This window comes from Apiospora kogelbergensis, assembly GCF_038363985.1.
Source record: "Apiospora kogelbergensis strain CBS 113332 chromosome Unknown utg000002l_segment0_segment0, whole genome shotgun sequence".
Taxonomy (NCBI): Eukaryota; Fungi; Ascomycota; class Sordariomycetes; order Amphisphaeriales; family Apiosporaceae; genus Apiospora; species Apiospora kogelbergensis.
This window is the reverse complement of record NW_027117419.1, coordinates 1,415,417-1,433,153: the sequence shown is the minus strand read 5'-3', so window position 1 is coordinate 1,433,153 and position 17,737 is coordinate 1,415,417. Positions and strand designations below refer to the sequence as shown.

Here is a 17,737-nt window from a genome sequence, read left to right as displayed (position 1 = left end):
ACCTAATTGGAATTAGAGCTGCAATCCCCGCCACGTGCCTGTAAACTCCGGCCCCTTCCTTCCTTTGTCCCGTAACCTCCGAGTTTAGGGGGAAACGACATGTAGTAATAATATTATATTATATATATATATAGAAGTAGATATAGAAGTGTGTAAAAATAAATAAAAAGACGGAAATCATAACATATATCTGAACCGCCCCCTGCTCCTCCTCCCTCCTATGCCAGCTGATCCCACCAAGCCCTGCGCTTCCTCGCCGCCGCCTTCACCATCGTCCATCCGCCCGTTCAGTCGCGCCAGGTAGAGCCGCAGAACCAGCGCCATCAGCGCCACCCCGGCCATGGCGCCGGCACACATCCACATGCCGGGCTCAAAGTACGGCTCGTCGCCCTTGGGGTACAAGCGGGTGCCGACGAGGGGTCCGCACTGGCCGACGACCTGCATGAGCGCGAAGCCGCCACCGCGGCGGCCCTCGGACGGCTGGTTGTTGACGTTCCAGGCCACAACGAGCACCACCACGTTGAAGAAGCCGACCGCCGCCGGGTATACGGCCAGGTACCGCAGAAGGGGGCCCAGCTGCAGGGGCCGCGCGAGCGCCAGCGCCAGGTAGCCCGCCGCGGACGCGAGGGCGTGGGTCACGACAAAGGGCGAGCGCGCGCCCAGCTTGTCCGAGAGGTGCGCCGTGGCGAGGACCGCAACGAAGGCGATCAGGTACGGCGGCGCGCTGAGGGCTTGGCTCTCCAGCGCCGTGTGGCCCATTTCTTTGAGGATCATGGGGAGAAAGACAGGCAATGACGAGTAGGCCATGTTCGTTAAAAAGAACATCACCGCCGTGAGCCAAGCCTTGGGGTCAAGCAATACCGACAAGACCGCTTTGAGTCGACTCTCGGGCGCGTGTTTGCTGGGATTCCGTGACTGGCCCTTTTCATGCCGGAGACGCAGGTGCGCGACCTTCCTTTCTCGCGCCGTGAGGTATCGTGCGGTCTGTGGCGAATCTGGGACGACACTCCAGGCAATCACAGCGATGACAATTGAAGGGAATCCTTCGACGAGGAACAGAAGACGCCAGGGTGCAATAGGACCAGCCTCGCCAATCTTCAGGATAAGCCATGCGAGAGAGGATGAGAAGGTCGTTGCAAGTGGCGCAGCTATGATCTATCATCAGCCTTGGTCGTCCCCTCTGCGGTCTTGACATCACGCAGCTACAATGACAAGGCTATAACTCACCAGCTATGAACATCGCCGTCCTGTAGGCCAGCTCGCTCCTCTTGAAGAAGAAGGACAAGAAAAATGGGACGCCAGTAAAGGCAGCTTCGCCAATGCCCAAGAGCGTCCGTAAGAATATCAACACCGGGTATGAAGTCGCTACCGCCTGCAGTGAAGCTATCACACCCCACGAGAGTACGATGAGCGACACCTACAGTTGCGATTAGTGTTATCTAGGCATGTTGTCTGATAACACAGTATGAACCAGCTAGACTTACGTATACATGAGCGGGAATAACCCTCCACAGGAGAGACATCCACTCAAATGCAATGTACGAGATATAAAACGAAGAGAGAGACCACTCGTATAGCCCAGCTCGAGGAGGACGAGTTTGCAGATCGTTTTCCATGCCAGCGATTCTGGCATTGCCGATATCTACATCCCGCCGAGTCAGCCAGTCTTCTGAATTCAGAGACAGGGGGGAGGCGGGTCCGAGATGGGCTTCTTCTGTGGAAAGGGCAGAGCATACTTGACCGATCTATGAATGAGAGCATGTAGCAAATAGACAGAAATAGAACCAGCCTGCGATCGAACTTGCGCACCACCGCTTGCTCTTCATCGGGGGTATACAGTTGGAAGCTGGCGGCTGTGCTCTCGCTCAGCCGCCGGCGCCCACTGGGGGCGTAACCCTCCCCCCCCTCCGCATCAAGACCGCGGGCGGATTTCCTCCCAGCGCGGGCACTTAGATCCTGTAGTTCGTACGAGGCGGCAAACCCCGAGTCGACATCGCGTTGCCCATCTTCATCGTCGTCGGCCCAGAGGGTGTCCCCGTCCTTCTCATCGCCGTCTGACGAAGAGGAGGAATTGGGGCCTTTGTCGGGTGTCAGCTGCGCCGTGGACCCCGAAAGTGTAGATGGCGATGCCAAGTCGGAGCTGTCCGAATCCAGATGGTGATGATGGGACGAAGAGGCGGTCGCGGGCGACGGATGCGCTGATGCAGCACCTTGTTGGTCCATGGCAAGTCTACCCAAAGTTTAACTAGCCATGCAAGTGATATCGTAAGATTGGGGGTATTGAATGGATGCTTTTGGGGTATTATTAGGTTCCCTGACAAAGAAGCGAATTGAAAGTCGCATGTATGTAAGCATTGAGTGCTGAAGCGGCTGAGGGCTGGGGGGCTGAGGGCGGCAGTGAAGCACGATGTGTTTGGTCTGTACTACCATGGACTGAGCCAAATCCAATCATATACAGGGCCCCCGGACAGGGTGCTTGGTGTGTCTGCCGGGCGGATGTCAATATCCCCCATATCCACAAGTTTGCATCATCCACGGGGTGGAATCTGACGCCATCTTAATTGGTACTCATTGAGTTCAACAAAGCAAAGATCACATACATAGGATGGGTTTAGGTTCATCTATTTTGGACGTTTCATGCTTCCGCACCTGCAAGGTACGTCAAGATGAAGTAGGGGTACCCCCCGTAACCAGCAGCATCCAGTCGGCCAGTGTCAAATTCAATTACGAAGTCCATCACTGTCATCATCATCACGTAGGGCGTGCCGCATACCGTTGGGCAGGATGAATGTTATCTATTCAGTTTATATGTGCAAAGCAACACAGACAGGATGGCGCTGAACTTCAAAAGTCGCTATACTCGAAACAATGAGCTATACCGTACTGGTACCATATCCGAGGCGTGCCTTGCGCAGTACAGTGAACATGGGCTGCCCAGTTTGTATTGTACAGTTTTACTTTTTTTCTTTGCCAGCAACAACAACAACGGGCTGCATACACGACTGCGCCGGGAGTCCTCCAAGAGTCCTGGCCCATCGCACGGAAGACACATATGTAGCCCACAGAAATACCTCCTCTTCTCCATCCAACCACCCAGACACGTTTCGCCAACCGCGTTTAACACGGCCTGAACGCCTGCCACCGCATTCAAATAAATTAGATAGAAAAAGCACTTGTCGGCCAGGCTCGAGCCAGCAAAAGGTGGGCTCGGGCCCTTCACGGCCGACAAGCGTAATATTGTCTATTGTCCAACTCGTTTCGTGTTTTCGAGTCAAACCCGTTCGAGAAGTAAAATAACAAGAAAATTCGAGCGATGCCCGAGGGCGCTGCAGTTCCTGGTAGCCTCTGCCATCTAGCAACAGGATCAAGTAAAAAAAGGCCTCCAGGAAGGGTATCGAAAAGTCCACAACAAAAAAAGATAATAGATAAAAAAAGAAATGGTTTTTGAAGAGTCAATGGACGGGACGTGCAGGTCGTATGTAAAATGCGTTGTATGGTCTCATCAGTTCCAGCCGAGCGAGTTCTCGGCGGCGACTGGCGCCGAAATGAAGGCAGTCCGGCCGGAGTTGTTCATATCGCTCCTCCGGCTGCCCTGGCTGTCACGCGTGTTGCCAGGAACGCCACCACCGACTCCACCGTACCCATTGTGACCTTGAGCTGTGAAATCACGGCTGAGAAGGGCACCACCCATGAGCGCGGGGCTACCAGCTTGACCTTGGCGCATCTCGGAAGGCGATGAGATGGAGCTGCTGCGCTGGTGTCGCTGCTTTCTGCGCTTGTACCGGCGGGCAATAATAAACATGGCAGCACCATAGGCTCCGGCGACACTGGCCGCTCCAAGAGCGATAGCAGCAGTGGTTCCCTTCTGAGACGAGGATTGCTCAGAAGATGAACCGCCGTTGCCAAACGCGTCGTTGGGGTTGTTGGACGGGTTCGATGGCGCTTGGCCGCCGGTGGTGGTGCCATCGCCGTCAAGAGTAGAGCCATAGAGAATGTCGATGGATGGGTTGATCAGGCCAGTCATCTCGCTGACCAGCTGGTCCGGGTTCACGTAAAGAGGCGAGTTGGGGTTTTCGTGGTCCGTTCGGAGCTTCTCAACCATCTTGTTGGGCACATAAGCAACAGCCAGGGTGGTGATGTATCCAAGCTGAGGGGTCGTGTCGTAAGGCCGCAGAGAGTGCATGACGATCTTGTCCTCGGGCAGACCCAGGGCAAAACCAAGGGCCTTGGGGACAAGATAGAACATCTGGGCTGCCGCAACGGGCTCCTCGACGATAAAGGGGTAGTTCAGGGCGTACTTGTATGCCAGTTGAATCAGGGTCGAGTCTTGAGGCTGGTCACCAGGTTTGGTGCTTGGGGTAATCGCCTTGGGCAGGTACGAAGGAACTCCAGTTGCGGTCGTTTGGGTTCCACCAGTTGTTGGACGAGTGGTGGAAGGCTGGATAACGATAGAAGTAGGGAGCCACGAGTTTGTGCCCGTCATAACGCCGGTAGCTGGAACACTGGTGAAGGTGTTTTTCGGCGTTGTGGTGGTCACGGGAGCTTCCTGGCTGCTAGACGCGCTAGGAACGGGTAGAATCACAATGGGGGTCGAAGCGGGAGCAGAGCTGGAGCTGGGAGTAGGCATGGGAGTGGGAGTGGGTGTGGACGGCGGCGTTGTGATCGGGCTGGTCGAGTTCTGAACCGGGGGCGGCAAGGAACTGATCGGGCTAGGGGTTGTCGTCGCCGAACCAGAGGGAGTGGAGACTGGCTCGGTAGCATTCGTGATTGGGACCGGAAGGCTAGAGCTAGGGAGCGAAGTAGGTCCCTGTGTCGCGGAGCTCGTGATATTGGGAATGGTCGTCGGTCCATCGGGCAAAGACGTTGGGATACTGACGCTCTCAGTAGGCCTGGTGACTGGCGGAGTTGAAGCCGAAGCTGAGGTAACTCCGGTGTTCGGCCCAGAAAGAGTAGGGATGGGCGCACTAGACGCGCTTCCAGTGGGAGTTGGCACACTCGAGCTTGCTGTAATAACCGTGGGGAGGAGGGTCAGGCCACCCGAAGCCGACGTTGGATCAGTACTGTTGGCAATTGCGGAGCTGGTGGGAAGAATGGCACTGGTGATATCGGAGATAATACCCCCCAGACCACCCGTCGAGGAAGCAGTAGGGGCGGCAGATGTCACATCAGTAGCATTGGCCGTAGGAACGGCAGAGGTCGCATCAGTAGCATTAGCCGTGGGAACGGGGATTATGGCAGAACTGGTGGGAGGGAGAACGGCACTGGTAATATCAGAAATAATGCCTCCCAAACCAGCCGTCGTTGAAGCAGAAGAGGCGGCGGAGGGCGCGACAGAAGTAGGGACAGCGGAGGATGCAGCGGAACTTGTTTCGGTCGCATTGGCGGTGGGAGCGGGAAGAATAGCGCTGGTGATATCAGAGATGATACCCCCAAACCACCCGAAGCGGAGGTAGTGGGCACGACAGACGACGCGGCCGAAGTCACCCCAGTAGGGATAACAGACGATGCGGCAGAACTCGCTTCGGTCGCATTGGCGGTGGGAGCGGGAAGAATAGCGCTTGTGAGATCAGAGATGATACCTCCCAGGCCGCCCGAAGCAGAGGTAGTGGGCGCGGCAGTAGTTACGGCGGAGGACGCGGCTGAAGTAACCTCAGTAGCGACAGACGATGCGGCAGAAGTCAACTGAGTGGCGGCAGACGAGACGGCGGATGTTGCTTCAGTAGCGTTGGCGGTGGGAGCGGGAAGGACAGCACTGGTCACGCCAGAAACGACGTCTCCCAGGTTGCTCGTCAATCCGGGGATCAAACCACCGCCTGTTGAGCTGGCAGCCGGCGCGCTTGAGGTTACGATGCCAGTGGGCGCAATTACAATCGCGCTAGAAGAAGCGGCAGCAGCCGATGTGCCAGCAGCAGTAGTGCTAGCAGCCGATGAGCCACTGGGAGCAGTCGAAACTACGGACTCGGCTGCCTTGGTTGATGAGGTAGATCCCAGACCGATATTCAACAAACCGCTTGACGGCAGGTTGATAAGGGGAGAGTTTCCAGATGATCCAGCGGCGCTTGAGGAGCCCTTTCCTGTGGGGCTTGGCGTGCTCACAACGCCCGTGATTGTCGTCGACGGCGACACGAAAACGGGGGTGGTAAGAGTGATCGTCTGGCTGTCACTATCGCTGGCACTCGAGCCGGAGCTGGAGGGCTCCTTCTTCGACGACCCGAGACCATTGGACAAGCTTGCGATGAGGTCTCCGAGGTTGAGCGAGTCCCGTTTTGTGGTGTCTGACGATTCCGACTTGGTGCTCCCGGGGGTGGAAGCCGCTGAGGGCGCGCTCGTGATGGTGATGTTGGTGAATTGTCGCTTCACGTGTCGCGGAAAGTAAATCCTGGGCCTATTCCCAGTAGGCTGGCTGGCGCTGGCCAGAGAGGCAGCGGCCACAAATGTGGCCACTGCTAGTGTGGTGGTGTGCATAGTATTCCCAAGTTGGAGGCTCGAGTTATAGTAGCTTTCAAGAGGTTATTAGGGGGTGTAAAAGGTATGCTAGAATTTGTCAATCATCCATCCCACTGCGACCACCCGATAGTTAGTTACGGACCTTGTCAGGGCAGTTTTCTGAACGAATGTACTTGACAAAAAGTTGTCAACGAGTGAATTCTGTAGTTGAGAGGGCGTCGTCAGCATCTAATTCTTGTTCCCAGGCTGAGGGCTGTGTAGTGTGCATTGAGGATCCACGGATCGTCGAGTGACAGGCCACCTGGATATTGGCCGCAAAACAAGGTCTGGAACCGTACCTTTCATACACGGCGATTGCGTAGATGCAAAGAGGTTGTTGCTGTTGTTTTCATAAAAAGAGTGACACGACGAAAGATTCGTCAAAGTGTGGTGTAGTCGTTGGAATTCCCTAGGCGACTATGTAGCGATGCTTTGGAAGCGATGCATTGGCGTTTACTCGGCCTCCGCTTGTCCTCGTCGTGGACTCGGGTCGTCTACTCAGTACAAGGGCATGCACCAAGTTTGAGAATTGAAGGAGACGTCGGCGCCGGGGCAGGTTGTCGTCGAAAGGGCTACCTTACGATTCGGCGGAGGAGGTTAAAAGAGGGACGGGACTGAGGCGGACGGTGGGTGAAGGAGGAGAGGAGAGCGAAATAAGAGATGCGGGTGACAGTAGAAACAACGGGGGAAACGAGCAGAGACAGGCCAGGCTAGGAAGGACAGGGGTGACAGGGGTGGCAGACTTTCGACCAGGGGTCTCGTAGTTGGTTGGTTAGACCAAGACGACAAAAATTACCTAGCGCATACGGTAATATTCTTAGCGAGTAGACACCGTAGCTGTATGTGGGAGCAAGGCACGTCCAACCTGGCTGGATGGCCAAGCACACAGTACGCAGTACGATGGTCAGGACTCGGAGAGAATCAGCCAGGTCTACTATTTTCAGGTTTCAACATGTCTATCGGCTGCCAGTTCATCCGATATATGGCGACTGGATCTCAGACCACGTCGCCAGCATGGCAACGGCAGAGCAGTCGGTTCAGGAACAACTCCGTCTTTGTTGCCATTTCTTGACGATTCCAATACGAATCGGCAGGAGGAGCGATTAGACCTGGACCTGACACGACAAAACGGTGGGCATGGCAATCGGCACTGTTAAAAAAAAAAAAAAAAAAAAAAAAAAAAAAAAGCAGAACAAAAGTGCCTGAGCCGCGCTCCGTACTCGAAAAGGGGATAGTGTTGCAGCGTCGGGTCATGCAGCACCACCAGGACGTTCGTTCCATCGTGCCAACTATCGCTAGACAGGTCTGAGTACCTCAGGTTGGAGGGAAAATACCTGAGAACTAGCGTGTGTAGCGCGATGGAACCAAGGTATTCCGTGTGATTTAAAAAGTCGCAGAAGTTAAGGAGCGGTTGATTTGATTCCCCATTTGGATCCTAGGAATTCCTCGTGGCGCAGACAAATAGTGGTATGCATGTACTACCCCAAGACAGTCTCCAGTACAGCAGGCACGCATGGCACCACAGGGCGGTTGATTGGTCGACATCGACCCCATCTGCGGGCAATTTCCATGAGATGGGTGATGGTAACCTTGAGCGCGCTGGCCTAAGCAATAAAACCTCCATCACCGCACACGGGACACCACCTACTCAAGCATGCTGTCTTCGGCAGACCTCGACGGGGCGCCAGGCGTCAATAGACGGGAAATGCGGCTTGCCACACGGGGCGAGATGTCGAACCGCGGAAGCGCAGCAGTCCATTGCGTGAGTTGTCAAGCCCACGGCCAGAAAGCCATGCCTGCAGGTACTGTAAGTCATCTTCAACGTCTGCGCCCGCCAGAGTGTGCCCGGGTGTTCCTTGGTATTGATGGTCAGCATCAACCACGAGAGGTCAGGCCACCAGTCAGAGTTTGCTTGCGACGGGCCGCATTGATAGATGGCGGTGGTGGTTGTTATCTCTTTCTATCGTCTTGCGTGCATCTTATGTGCATCTTGCCATTTTGCCGTTGCGCCGGGATAGGAAGTTGCCAAGGTTGTGCGCAAATTGTTTGCGCAACAACAGCGCCAGCAGCGCCGGCAGCGAAAGCGAGAACAAAGCAAATGCGCGCGTCCATAGCACAGGCGGACAGTCAGTCGAACGGGTTGCAGACTCGACCTCCTCCTTCACACCATCAGCCGAGTGTCCATTAACAATGTGGGTGGGGTCGGAGGCTTGGACGACGCTGGCTGGCATCCAAATCGAGAAAGATGGCCAAAACGTGGAAAAGCGAGGATACTTGGCCGGTACTTGCGCTGCGGCCGTGGCAACCATAGCCATCGCAGGTTTAGTATGTAAGCACGCAAGTAGACCGACTGCAGGGTTGGAAGGGTTGTGCCTGCGTGCCTGATAGAAACGGACAAAAACCTTGGGCTGCATGGCGTTCCATACCGGGAGCGTTGCTCGATTCGGTATGGGATCTGCCTAGCGCTCGCAATTTAGATTTCAGGTGGCTCTAACCGGAAATACTGGCCCCTACCGCGTCCCCTGCCTGCCGACGTTCTGCCCTAATATTGAAGATTGCAGATTGGTCCCGACTCCCCCCCCCCTCCAGGTGCCTTGGTTTTGCCTTGGTGCTTGACTTGAGTCTTGCAGCCGCCCAGATACTTACGCGTACCGAGTGGAGGGAGTGACGATTCAAGTCACAACATTGAACGTTATCATGTAACCAGCAAGCCAGGGAGTTCACCAGCGATGTGTGTGTTTTCTTTTCGCCATTATTCAACAAACCAACCGCTTCGTCAACAACTCGTGCCTCGTTAGTTTGTTTGCTTTACCGCGGGAACCTGCAATGCTTTTTGCTGTAATTTTACCTCCTTGCCTTGACCGGGCCGACCTATCCACCAACATTACTCGCTGGCAGAGTCAAAAGGAGGCCCAATTTCAACCCCTCGAAAGTGATAAATGCATCGCATGCATGGTGGGTGATTGTCGTGGATCGTATACCCCGATATAGCTTCTATGGTAGGGGAACAGGCAGCAGGGAGGGTTGGTGCTAGGTAAGTAGGTAAGTAGGGCAGCACAGCGCCATTCATTCGATATTCGATATCCGCACGAGTCTCGGGCGTGAGCTTTAATACATTGGCAGAAGCTCTTCCTTCTCCTTTGACCTGCAGCTGCAATGGTCGTACATGCGTCAATACTCCGTACAACATGTGTAAATGCTGGTGGACTGGGGCAGGTCTGGGACTCTGGGGGTTCAACGTAGGGATCGCTGGAGAGCTGGGTGCATGGCTTGGTCTGTTGGCGCCCCCAGCGATAATTTCAATCCTGCATAGCCTGCTGCTAGAGAACAGGAAGTGAGGAGGTCGAGGAGGTCTAGGTCCTCTCCGATTCTCTGAACAAGCAAAGATCGTCCAGGCTGCTCCATCCATGTTGCATCAAACTGATTACCAGAACATTACTGACCACTGCATACATCCATTGGCCATGACTGGTACGATGTAGTATAAGCATAGCCCAACGAGATTGCCCTTTTCTCTCCTGATCTTGAATCCGAGTCTGCCGGGTCCGGCAGTTCATCTCGTCACGTTGTCTTGCTGACATGTCGGGGCTGTTCTGGTCTTGAACGAGGAACTGGCTACTGGAGCGTGTGGGTCTCGATTGTCCTGAGGCAGGCCATTCAATAACCAACGTTGCCCGGCCTCGAGTAGCTCGACGCCGGCGCAATCCCGAAGTCTGTACCTGAACTAGCTCAGGTCCCACGATGTTTGGCGGTGCGGGAGAGTCTGCCCCTCTTCCAACTAGCTCCATCTGTAATAAACACGTCCAGATCCAAGATACAACCGGCGCAGTTTACCAGTGTTGGACTATCTAGATGGCGCAATAGACACATCAAGTCAAGATTTGGTTGGCGGTCACGAAAATGATGGATGCTCCTTGCTCAAGCTCACACAATTGTTCATTGCTTGCGTATATCTACGTGCACAGTGTCATGGCACTTGACAGCTTCAATTGGATGATTGCAACCCAACGAGAACGCCGAAAGTAGCGCTTTGAAGCTTGACCTTACAGTGTATAGATTTCTTCCCTGTCCAGCAGTGTACGAGGTGCGTCTTTGGTGGTTCCTTCACAGCCCAACCTCAGATACGTAATTATGTTCGCCGTGTCGTAACAACATTGAGCTCTGCTACGTTACGCCATTGGGCCACATTGGGTGATACCTCAACGGTCGGTGGATTTGGTGCATATGTTAATTTGTTTATTTTATCTGACACTGCAATAGCAGAAAGAGAGGGGGCGAGAGCACGCAAAGATGGTCTCCAGGAGAATCTTCAGGAATGACATGCGTCACTCATGATTACCTACCTACAATGAGGACATGCCAAATGCCTTTGGTGACGCTCATGGTAGATGCCAGAGTTGGGAAGGGATCTGTCTCATGCCCATCCCAGTCAAGTGAAGCACGCCACTACAGCTTGTTCTTCTCCCCCGTTGATGCAGGCGCACTCGGCTGTCAGATCTGCGCCACCTCGACTGGATAGAAAGATTATTTGGCTGCTTAGACGGTTCATAGCAGTGGCCAACCAGTGGCTATAGACTTCGATGGTTAATCTGGCATTGGGTGGACGGAGTGCTGTGTTACAGTATACAGCAATACCCGACTGCTATATCCTCCCCATCGGAATAAGCTGTTAAAGGACAGAGTGCCGGCGTGTCTAATCGCGTCGTCATCGCTTGCCATCGTCAATCTGAGGCCGGTGCTAAAGAAAAAATGATATGGGTCTTGGTGTCCGGATCTACCAGACCACAGAGCTAAGAGTAAGGCGTTCAGGTTGCCGCCTTCTACATGTAAGAGCAGACCGAATCAGATGGGGAGTCTCTCAAGTCGAGTTGCGGGTGACGTCGGCCCATCAGAGCAATTGTCTTTTCGCCACGGGAGCGATTTTGGGCTTTACAAGCTTTGGTTCACGAGTAAGCTGGCGGCATATCACTGCGCATCCGGCTTGCCGGCCCATAGCACAGGGCGTGCTACTAAGTAAACACCCTGGACGCCCTGGCATGTAAGTATGCAGGGTCACCTTCAACGCAGCATACGTCAGATGTTTCAAGGGATGTTTAGTCCATCAAAGACGAACTTTGAAAGATCCCAGGCAGTACCAGGAATGCACTCGGCTAGGATTGACGTCTTTGTCGTGAATTGCCTCCGCCGCCGCTAGCCCTTGTCGTCTTGTTGCCCCGCGATGATGTGTGCGGGGTATGCGGCGAACGCACACCCAAACCCAAGAACCGCTTCACCGCATACTCGGACACTAGCAGGCTGGATTATCCTGAAAGACCCTGACAAGACCTCGTTCGGTATCTCGTATCTATCGAGTCGCATGGCGACCGGGGAGGGCACAAGGGATCTTCTCCAAGCCACCAATCCACTCGGGAGCTGCTCTCGACATCATTCACCTTAAGCGAAAGGATGTTCGCAAGGAGCGCCCAAACAGTACTAGGATATCGCGTGAATAAAGGTACGCATACGAATATATGCAGCTTAGCAGATGGGCGTTTTGACAAGTGATCAGCTGCGCCGTTCGTGCCAAACATCTTCTCGGTAGATAGTGACAAGTCTCTTCGGGATCGGCACGGCGGTCGCATTTATGCAAAGGTGAGAGGGAGAGGTCTGTATTTGCTGATGTTGATGATTCACTGACGTCATACTATAACTACACTTGTCTACCTATGCTTACAATGCTAAAACGCTTTCGGCTTTCCGGGGTACTCTAATGGAAGTGATCTGATCTGCTGGTGCGGCGTTTGCTGTCCGCCGTCAAGCCATGACCATTCACCTACCTGCATTCATGGGTGCAGGGTCCTGTCCAGGGTCATGTTCAGGGCTGGCAACGCAGCTGGGTGCTGGGAATGGCATCTTGAGAGTAGAGCATCGAGCACACACCGAAACAAACTGCTGGTGGCGTCACGCATCCTTCCAGCTAGCATCCTTCCGAGTGTCATGGTGCAGCACCAGATATCATGGACCACACGCACAATAACGCAGGAAGCCCCCAATACCGACACCACGCTCGGAAGTTAGCAAGTCGTGCAAGTACCCATTGACGAAACCAATCACGCTGTGATCCGGTTGGGATGGCGACACAGACGCGGCCGTTCTGAGACCCAGCAACTGCAAGATCAATGATCGAGCCCAAACCCCCTTGCTGTAGGTAACCTACCTAGATCAAGTACCTCGTCCATGGAGAGGCCGTGTCGGGTTGGTCCGTACATGATCACCATGATCAACCTATAGCGTGCCGACTACGTACAGTGTATCCCAGGTGCTTGCAGTTCGTCTGGTGTTGAGACTGCATGCTTCGCGCATACAAAGTGATGTGTCATAAAACCTCTTGACGAATATCTTGGCCTGCCTGTGTATTCTATTCGAGATGCAGCTCGCATGTGCCAGCACATCAGCAGCCCTGCCTGGCATCTTTCCAACTCGGTGTTCTCTCGTCAAGCTGACGGAGGCTCGTTTGGAGATGGTGTATGTTACGCCGTGTCTACGAACATAGCAAGGGGACGTGAACCATGAACTGGCTGGCGGTTGACCATACGTAACCCGTCAGTCCGTCCGTCTCTTGCTCTGTCCAGCCCATTAGATAAGTATCCACCACTTTCCCACCCTATCCGCCCCTCAATTTTGTCGACAGCTTTCAATCTCCAACTGCCAACCTGCTACTTATTCGCCTTGGAATTAAGCACGCTAAACATCCCACTCCCACACAGAGCTTTTTACCCCACCATCCGGTGCTGTCACTGCTTCTACTTACTTCACTTCACTTCTTGACCCGAGCAGCCAAAAGCTTCTCCCCCTCCCCATCCACCTTCTTTCCCTCCCCCAAAACAACACCAAATCCAGCATACACACATCTTCACAATGGGTGTCACCAAGACCACTATCAAGGAGGGCTCCGGCGCCATCCCCCAGGTTGGCCAGTCCGTCATCATCGAGTACACTGGCTGGCTCAAGGACACCTCCAAGCCTGACTCCAAGGGCAACAAGTATGCGCTTCCCCTCCCCGCGGTCCCCGCCGTCGGTCCCGGCTATGCCATGACGTCAGGTCCGTCTGGTCTTTTGATTCCGAGTATCTGACACTGTTCACTTAGGTTCGACTCTTCCGTCGGCCGCGGCGACTTCGAGACCACAATCGGTGTCGGTCAAGTCATCAAGGGTATGGTTCACCGTACCATCGCGTACTTACAGGACCAATTGGGCTCCCCGACTAACTATTCGCGTTTACAGGCTGGGATGAGGGCGTTACCCAGATGAAGGTTGGCGAGAAGGCCACCCTGACCATCTCCAGGTAAGTTCTCACCATATCTACACTCGAGTAATTATAATCACAATTTGACTAATACCACCCAACAGTGACTTCGCCTACGGCTCCCGGTAAGCGATTTATCCGCCAGCTTTATGATATCTCCATTATTCCCTCCTTCGACATACCGGACGATACACAAGCAGCCATACCACTCTTGGCTTGCGCTATGCGCTCCCTCGCATACCAATACTGACAACATCCGTGTAGTGGTTTCCCCGGTCACATCCCTCCCAACTCTGACCTGATCTTGTAAGATTATCCCCGCCACCTCTGGTGGAACACCACTCAGTTCAAGCTGTTAACCCGGGTCTTCAGCGACGTCGAGCTCAAGAAGATCAACTAGAGCGCCTTCAAAACGGTTATGCCTGTATCTACGCCAAGACAACCTACTAGTGCGACTTTCGGTTTGTCGAGCAGTTCGCTCGTTGGTAGCAACACAAGATAGATCTCAAGGGTCATTGAGTGAGAATACTAGACAATCGTTCGCTTATCCCATCTCTTGTGACACTTGTGCTATCATCTCCAGATCGTCCTTCAGATCGTGAAACGGGGTACTACTATCCGAGCGTATGGCTCTCCCGACCCCGTGCGCTCTCTGGAATATCACAATGTGGACAGCGCGTGATACAATAGCATAGACCATCTTGTATTCCCTCCGTAAGGGGCCTTTTTGACTCTGCTGCCTTGAGCTAGTTTTCCTTGCCACCAGGGTATGCTTCTTTTGCACATTGCGCAATCAGTTGATAATGACTATTTGCAGTGGTAGAACTGATCCTTCGCGTCACAGGGGCCCAAGTCAATGTACGGATAAATCCCGGTAAAGAATGTCTGAGTTGTCGTTGTAAGCAGCATGACGGGTAGTAAATGCCCCTCATAGATGTGATATTTGACATATCAACAGGGCATCGTTATGCCGGAACCCGAGGCCAACTCATAGTTGGTTTGCGATCTCTGCAGTCTATTTACGTGCCCAATAAAGGCAAGAGCCTTGCCCTATTTTGCATAACTAACTCCTCACCCCGAATGTTATCAATTGCTCCGTCTCGCTTAGCAGACCTGTTCTTGTAATACCCTAGGAAGGGATACAAGTCGACGTGCATATCTCTGTGTAAGCTCCAGTTTGCTGCGATCGCCCGGCGGCTCAAGCCAATGACACAAGAGCTCTTCCCAGGTAGGTAAGCCCTTCGGTTCCCGGTACGACGCGTCCCGAAATGCGTCTGCCTCACTTATAGGTCCACTGGAAGCAGTTCTCTCGGAAGTCGTCGGTCGAGTCGGAGGGCATTATGGTGGAATACCACCATATCCGTCCTGCCCTGTTGGCCACCGACCATGACTAGACCCTTGCTCCTGGTAATGACAGTAAGGTTAGGCAGGTAAGAGTACAGCATATGTATGTACGCATATGTACGTCTATAAGAGGAACGCGATATGCACTGGGGTGTGGCGCACTCCGGGGCTTTTGTTAGGTCATGCTGGTAGGCCCGTATCCGCGCATGACATGTCATTTGCTGGGCTGGAGCCTTGCCGGCCTCGTCTCCGGTCTGACGCTTTGCGTGATGGAGGACCCGAGTTTGCCATACCACCCATCCAAAGACATTTTGTCGAGCACATGCATCAGTAGATGCCTAAGATCCTTCCTTGCGGCCCAAGTTCCGGGGCGGGATGCGGGTTTTGGTCATATCTTGCAGATCTCACTCAATCAGAGTACAGTTTGAACGCCATCCGCCCTCGCTGTGTTCATCTATTGCATCCGCTTCCAATGGGCTGGCCATCGATGATTCAATTTCGGGGGAAACATCCGAGACAGAAGCCCGTTCCGTTTCCACACGGATGTTCCCGTGGTTCCCGCTACAAAAGCGAGTAAGTGTATATATGCTTAGCTGACTAATTCTTGCGTCACTTCCTTACTATGGGCAACAATGTTGTTTCCCACAGCGAAGTAGTGACTATCATGTTCTCATCTTGAATCTTGATCGTATGTTGCGTCCATAGTGCCAGGCCTTCCAGCAATGTTAACCACATCCCTGGTTTTGATGGAAGGATGAGAAACTGATCAGAAATCAAGCCAACATTTCAATGGTGAACAACACAAGGAGCATAAGGGGATCCCGTTCTACTCCCCAGGTGGCTGTTACACCCGGCCTGAGACCCCTTTTCTTAGAAACACGGCTAAGCACCAGAACCGTTATATTAAACATGATTTCATGCCCTTTATATACCCAATGGTTTAACACGATGCTATGCAGTAGACAGGAAAGGACCGATGGTACAGCTGGTGTGTGAAGTAATCAGTGACTAGTGAGCACTGCACCCCCAAGTTTCGCGCCTGATGATATTCGCAATCTTCAATTTAATCTGTCTTCTACTATGACGTAGTCGCATTTCTCATAGGTAGCAGTAACACTGTTTGTCGGAAGATGAGAGGCTGATACCTACTGGTCAACACAGCGACGGGTAAAAAGAGTAAGTTAATAATTAAACCAAGCCATGCCTGTGTCAGCCATTTGCAACCTAGTGAACCTTCTCGCTGCTGAGGAGTACGTCTATTTTTATCTTTAATTGACCACTTCACCTCATTTGAGATAAAATGCGGCTGAGATGTTCCCCGCGCCAAGCGATGAGTGTCGATTTAGACATATCGGAATAGAGACCGGAGTATTGGCCATGTGCTGGAACCCCTAGTCCGTCTATTCCGTACTGCGACTCGGGTGAGCTTCTAGCCTCGAGGACCCTTTCGATAAGCAAGTATATGGGGGGAAGCAGCGAGACAAAAGAGCTAATGTGTCTCGAAGAGACCAAACGACGTCGCGCAGCTCGGAATGACGGTTGCACCTCTCGGAGACTCTCACCTGCCATTATTGGGCCCCGATATCTCCGGCTACTATGGCGCTTTCGCTTGGAGTTGAGAGACCACTCAGCCACCTAGGAATCAGGCAGCTGCGGTCGCGCAATATCAATATCAACTCTCATTGCAGAATTAGTAGGAGTCTCACGGACGGAGGTAAGGTCACTAAGTGCAATGAGCGGACGACTTGACAGAATATATGTCCTGGGCTAAGACTAAAGTCAAGCTATGCCAACAGAATCATATCATACACCATCGTGTAGTATCACTGCATGGGCCGAAGTCGTCCGTCCTGCTGCTTACCAATCTACGGACTACTGCCATCCGACAGTGGGGCATGAGACCCGGGCTAGCGGTCGGCGAATTAAACCATCCTTCCTGAATTAGCTTATAACAACATTAATAACAACGATTAATCGGTTTAAAATAATGTTATTTAGTTAGAATTAACATTAATTTAATTAGAATTAAATGCTCTATTGATTTATTCTCCCCCCTTTAGCTAATAAGAGCTTTTCTATTTATTTAATATATTTAAATAAGCTTTATTAATTAAAGCTTACTTTACTTATTCTTAAGCCTTTAAAATAATGTTTATAAACTCCTTTAATATAAAAGCTTACTTTATTTATCCTTAAGCCTTTAAAATAATATCTATAAGCTCCTTTAATGTAAAAGCTTATAATTACTTTATATAAAAGCTTAAAATATTAATTAATTATATAATTATATTATTATTTAATTATAGTTAAAGATAAAGTATATTATTATTAATAGTTTAAAATTAAGATTAAAGTTCTTTAATTTAAGAAATATAATTTAATTTATTAATTACTTATTAAAGTATTATACTCTCTTAAATAATTTAAATAACATTAGTTAAGGGGTAGTTTTTTAAGCATTATTTAATTAGTTAGATTATATAGGGGATAAGTTATTAACTATTATCGCCTTATCCTCCGCATAATCTAACTAATTAAACTGCACTAAGCAGCCAGTCCCCTGCTTAGCGTTGTTCAAATTTTTTAAGAGAATACGGTAATCTTCTTGAGTCATCATTCAAC

At 52.1% G+C, this 17,737-nt stretch overlaps 4 protein-coding genes across 4 annotated transcripts; 1 reads left to right on the top strand and 3 right to left on the bottom strand.

Annotated features, from left to right (window-relative positions):
* Positions 1-177: 177 nt before the first annotated feature.
* PG998_003321 (nicotinamide mononucleotide permease) lies at positions 178-2,223 on the bottom strand (the record flags this gene model as incomplete). The annotated part of the gene is made up of 4 exons (XM_066870139.1): positions 178-1,148; positions 1,228-1,417; positions 1,485-1,642; positions 1,737-2,223. 4 exons carry the CDS (start codon positions 2,221-2,223, stop codon positions 178-180), a joined length of 1,806 nt encoding a protein of 601 aa, XP_066733889.1.
* A 1,279-nt stretch (positions 2,224-3,502) lies between these two features.
* Positions 3,503-6,465, bottom strand: PG998_003320 (uncharacterized protein; the record flags this gene model as incomplete). Its single annotated transcript, XM_066870138.1, has 2 exons — positions 3,503-5,240; positions 5,504-6,465. 2 exons carry the CDS (start codon positions 6,463-6,465, stop codon positions 3,503-3,505), a joined length of 2,700 nt encoding a protein of 899 aa, XP_066733888.1.
* A 2,000-nt stretch (positions 6,466-8,465) lies between these two features.
* PG998_003319 (uncharacterized protein) lies at positions 8,466-8,900 on the bottom strand (the record flags this gene model as incomplete). Its single annotated transcript, XM_066870137.1, has 1 exon — positions 8,466-8,900. The coding sequence occupies one exon, from the start codon at positions 8,898-8,900 to the stop codon at positions 8,466-8,468; it is 435 nt and encodes a 144-aa protein (XP_066733887.1).
* A 4,483-nt stretch (positions 8,901-13,383) lies between these two features.
* Positions 13,384-14,081, top strand: PG998_003318 (FK506-binding protein 1B; the record flags this gene model as incomplete). The annotated part of the gene is made up of 4 exons (XM_066870136.1): positions 13,384-13,508; positions 13,614-13,678; positions 13,750-13,810; positions 14,036-14,081. The coding sequence occupies 4 exons, from the start codon at positions 13,384-13,386 to the stop codon at positions 14,079-14,081; spliced, it is 297 nt and encodes a 98-aa protein (XP_066733886.1).
* Positions 14,082-17,737: the final 3,656 nt, after the last annotated feature.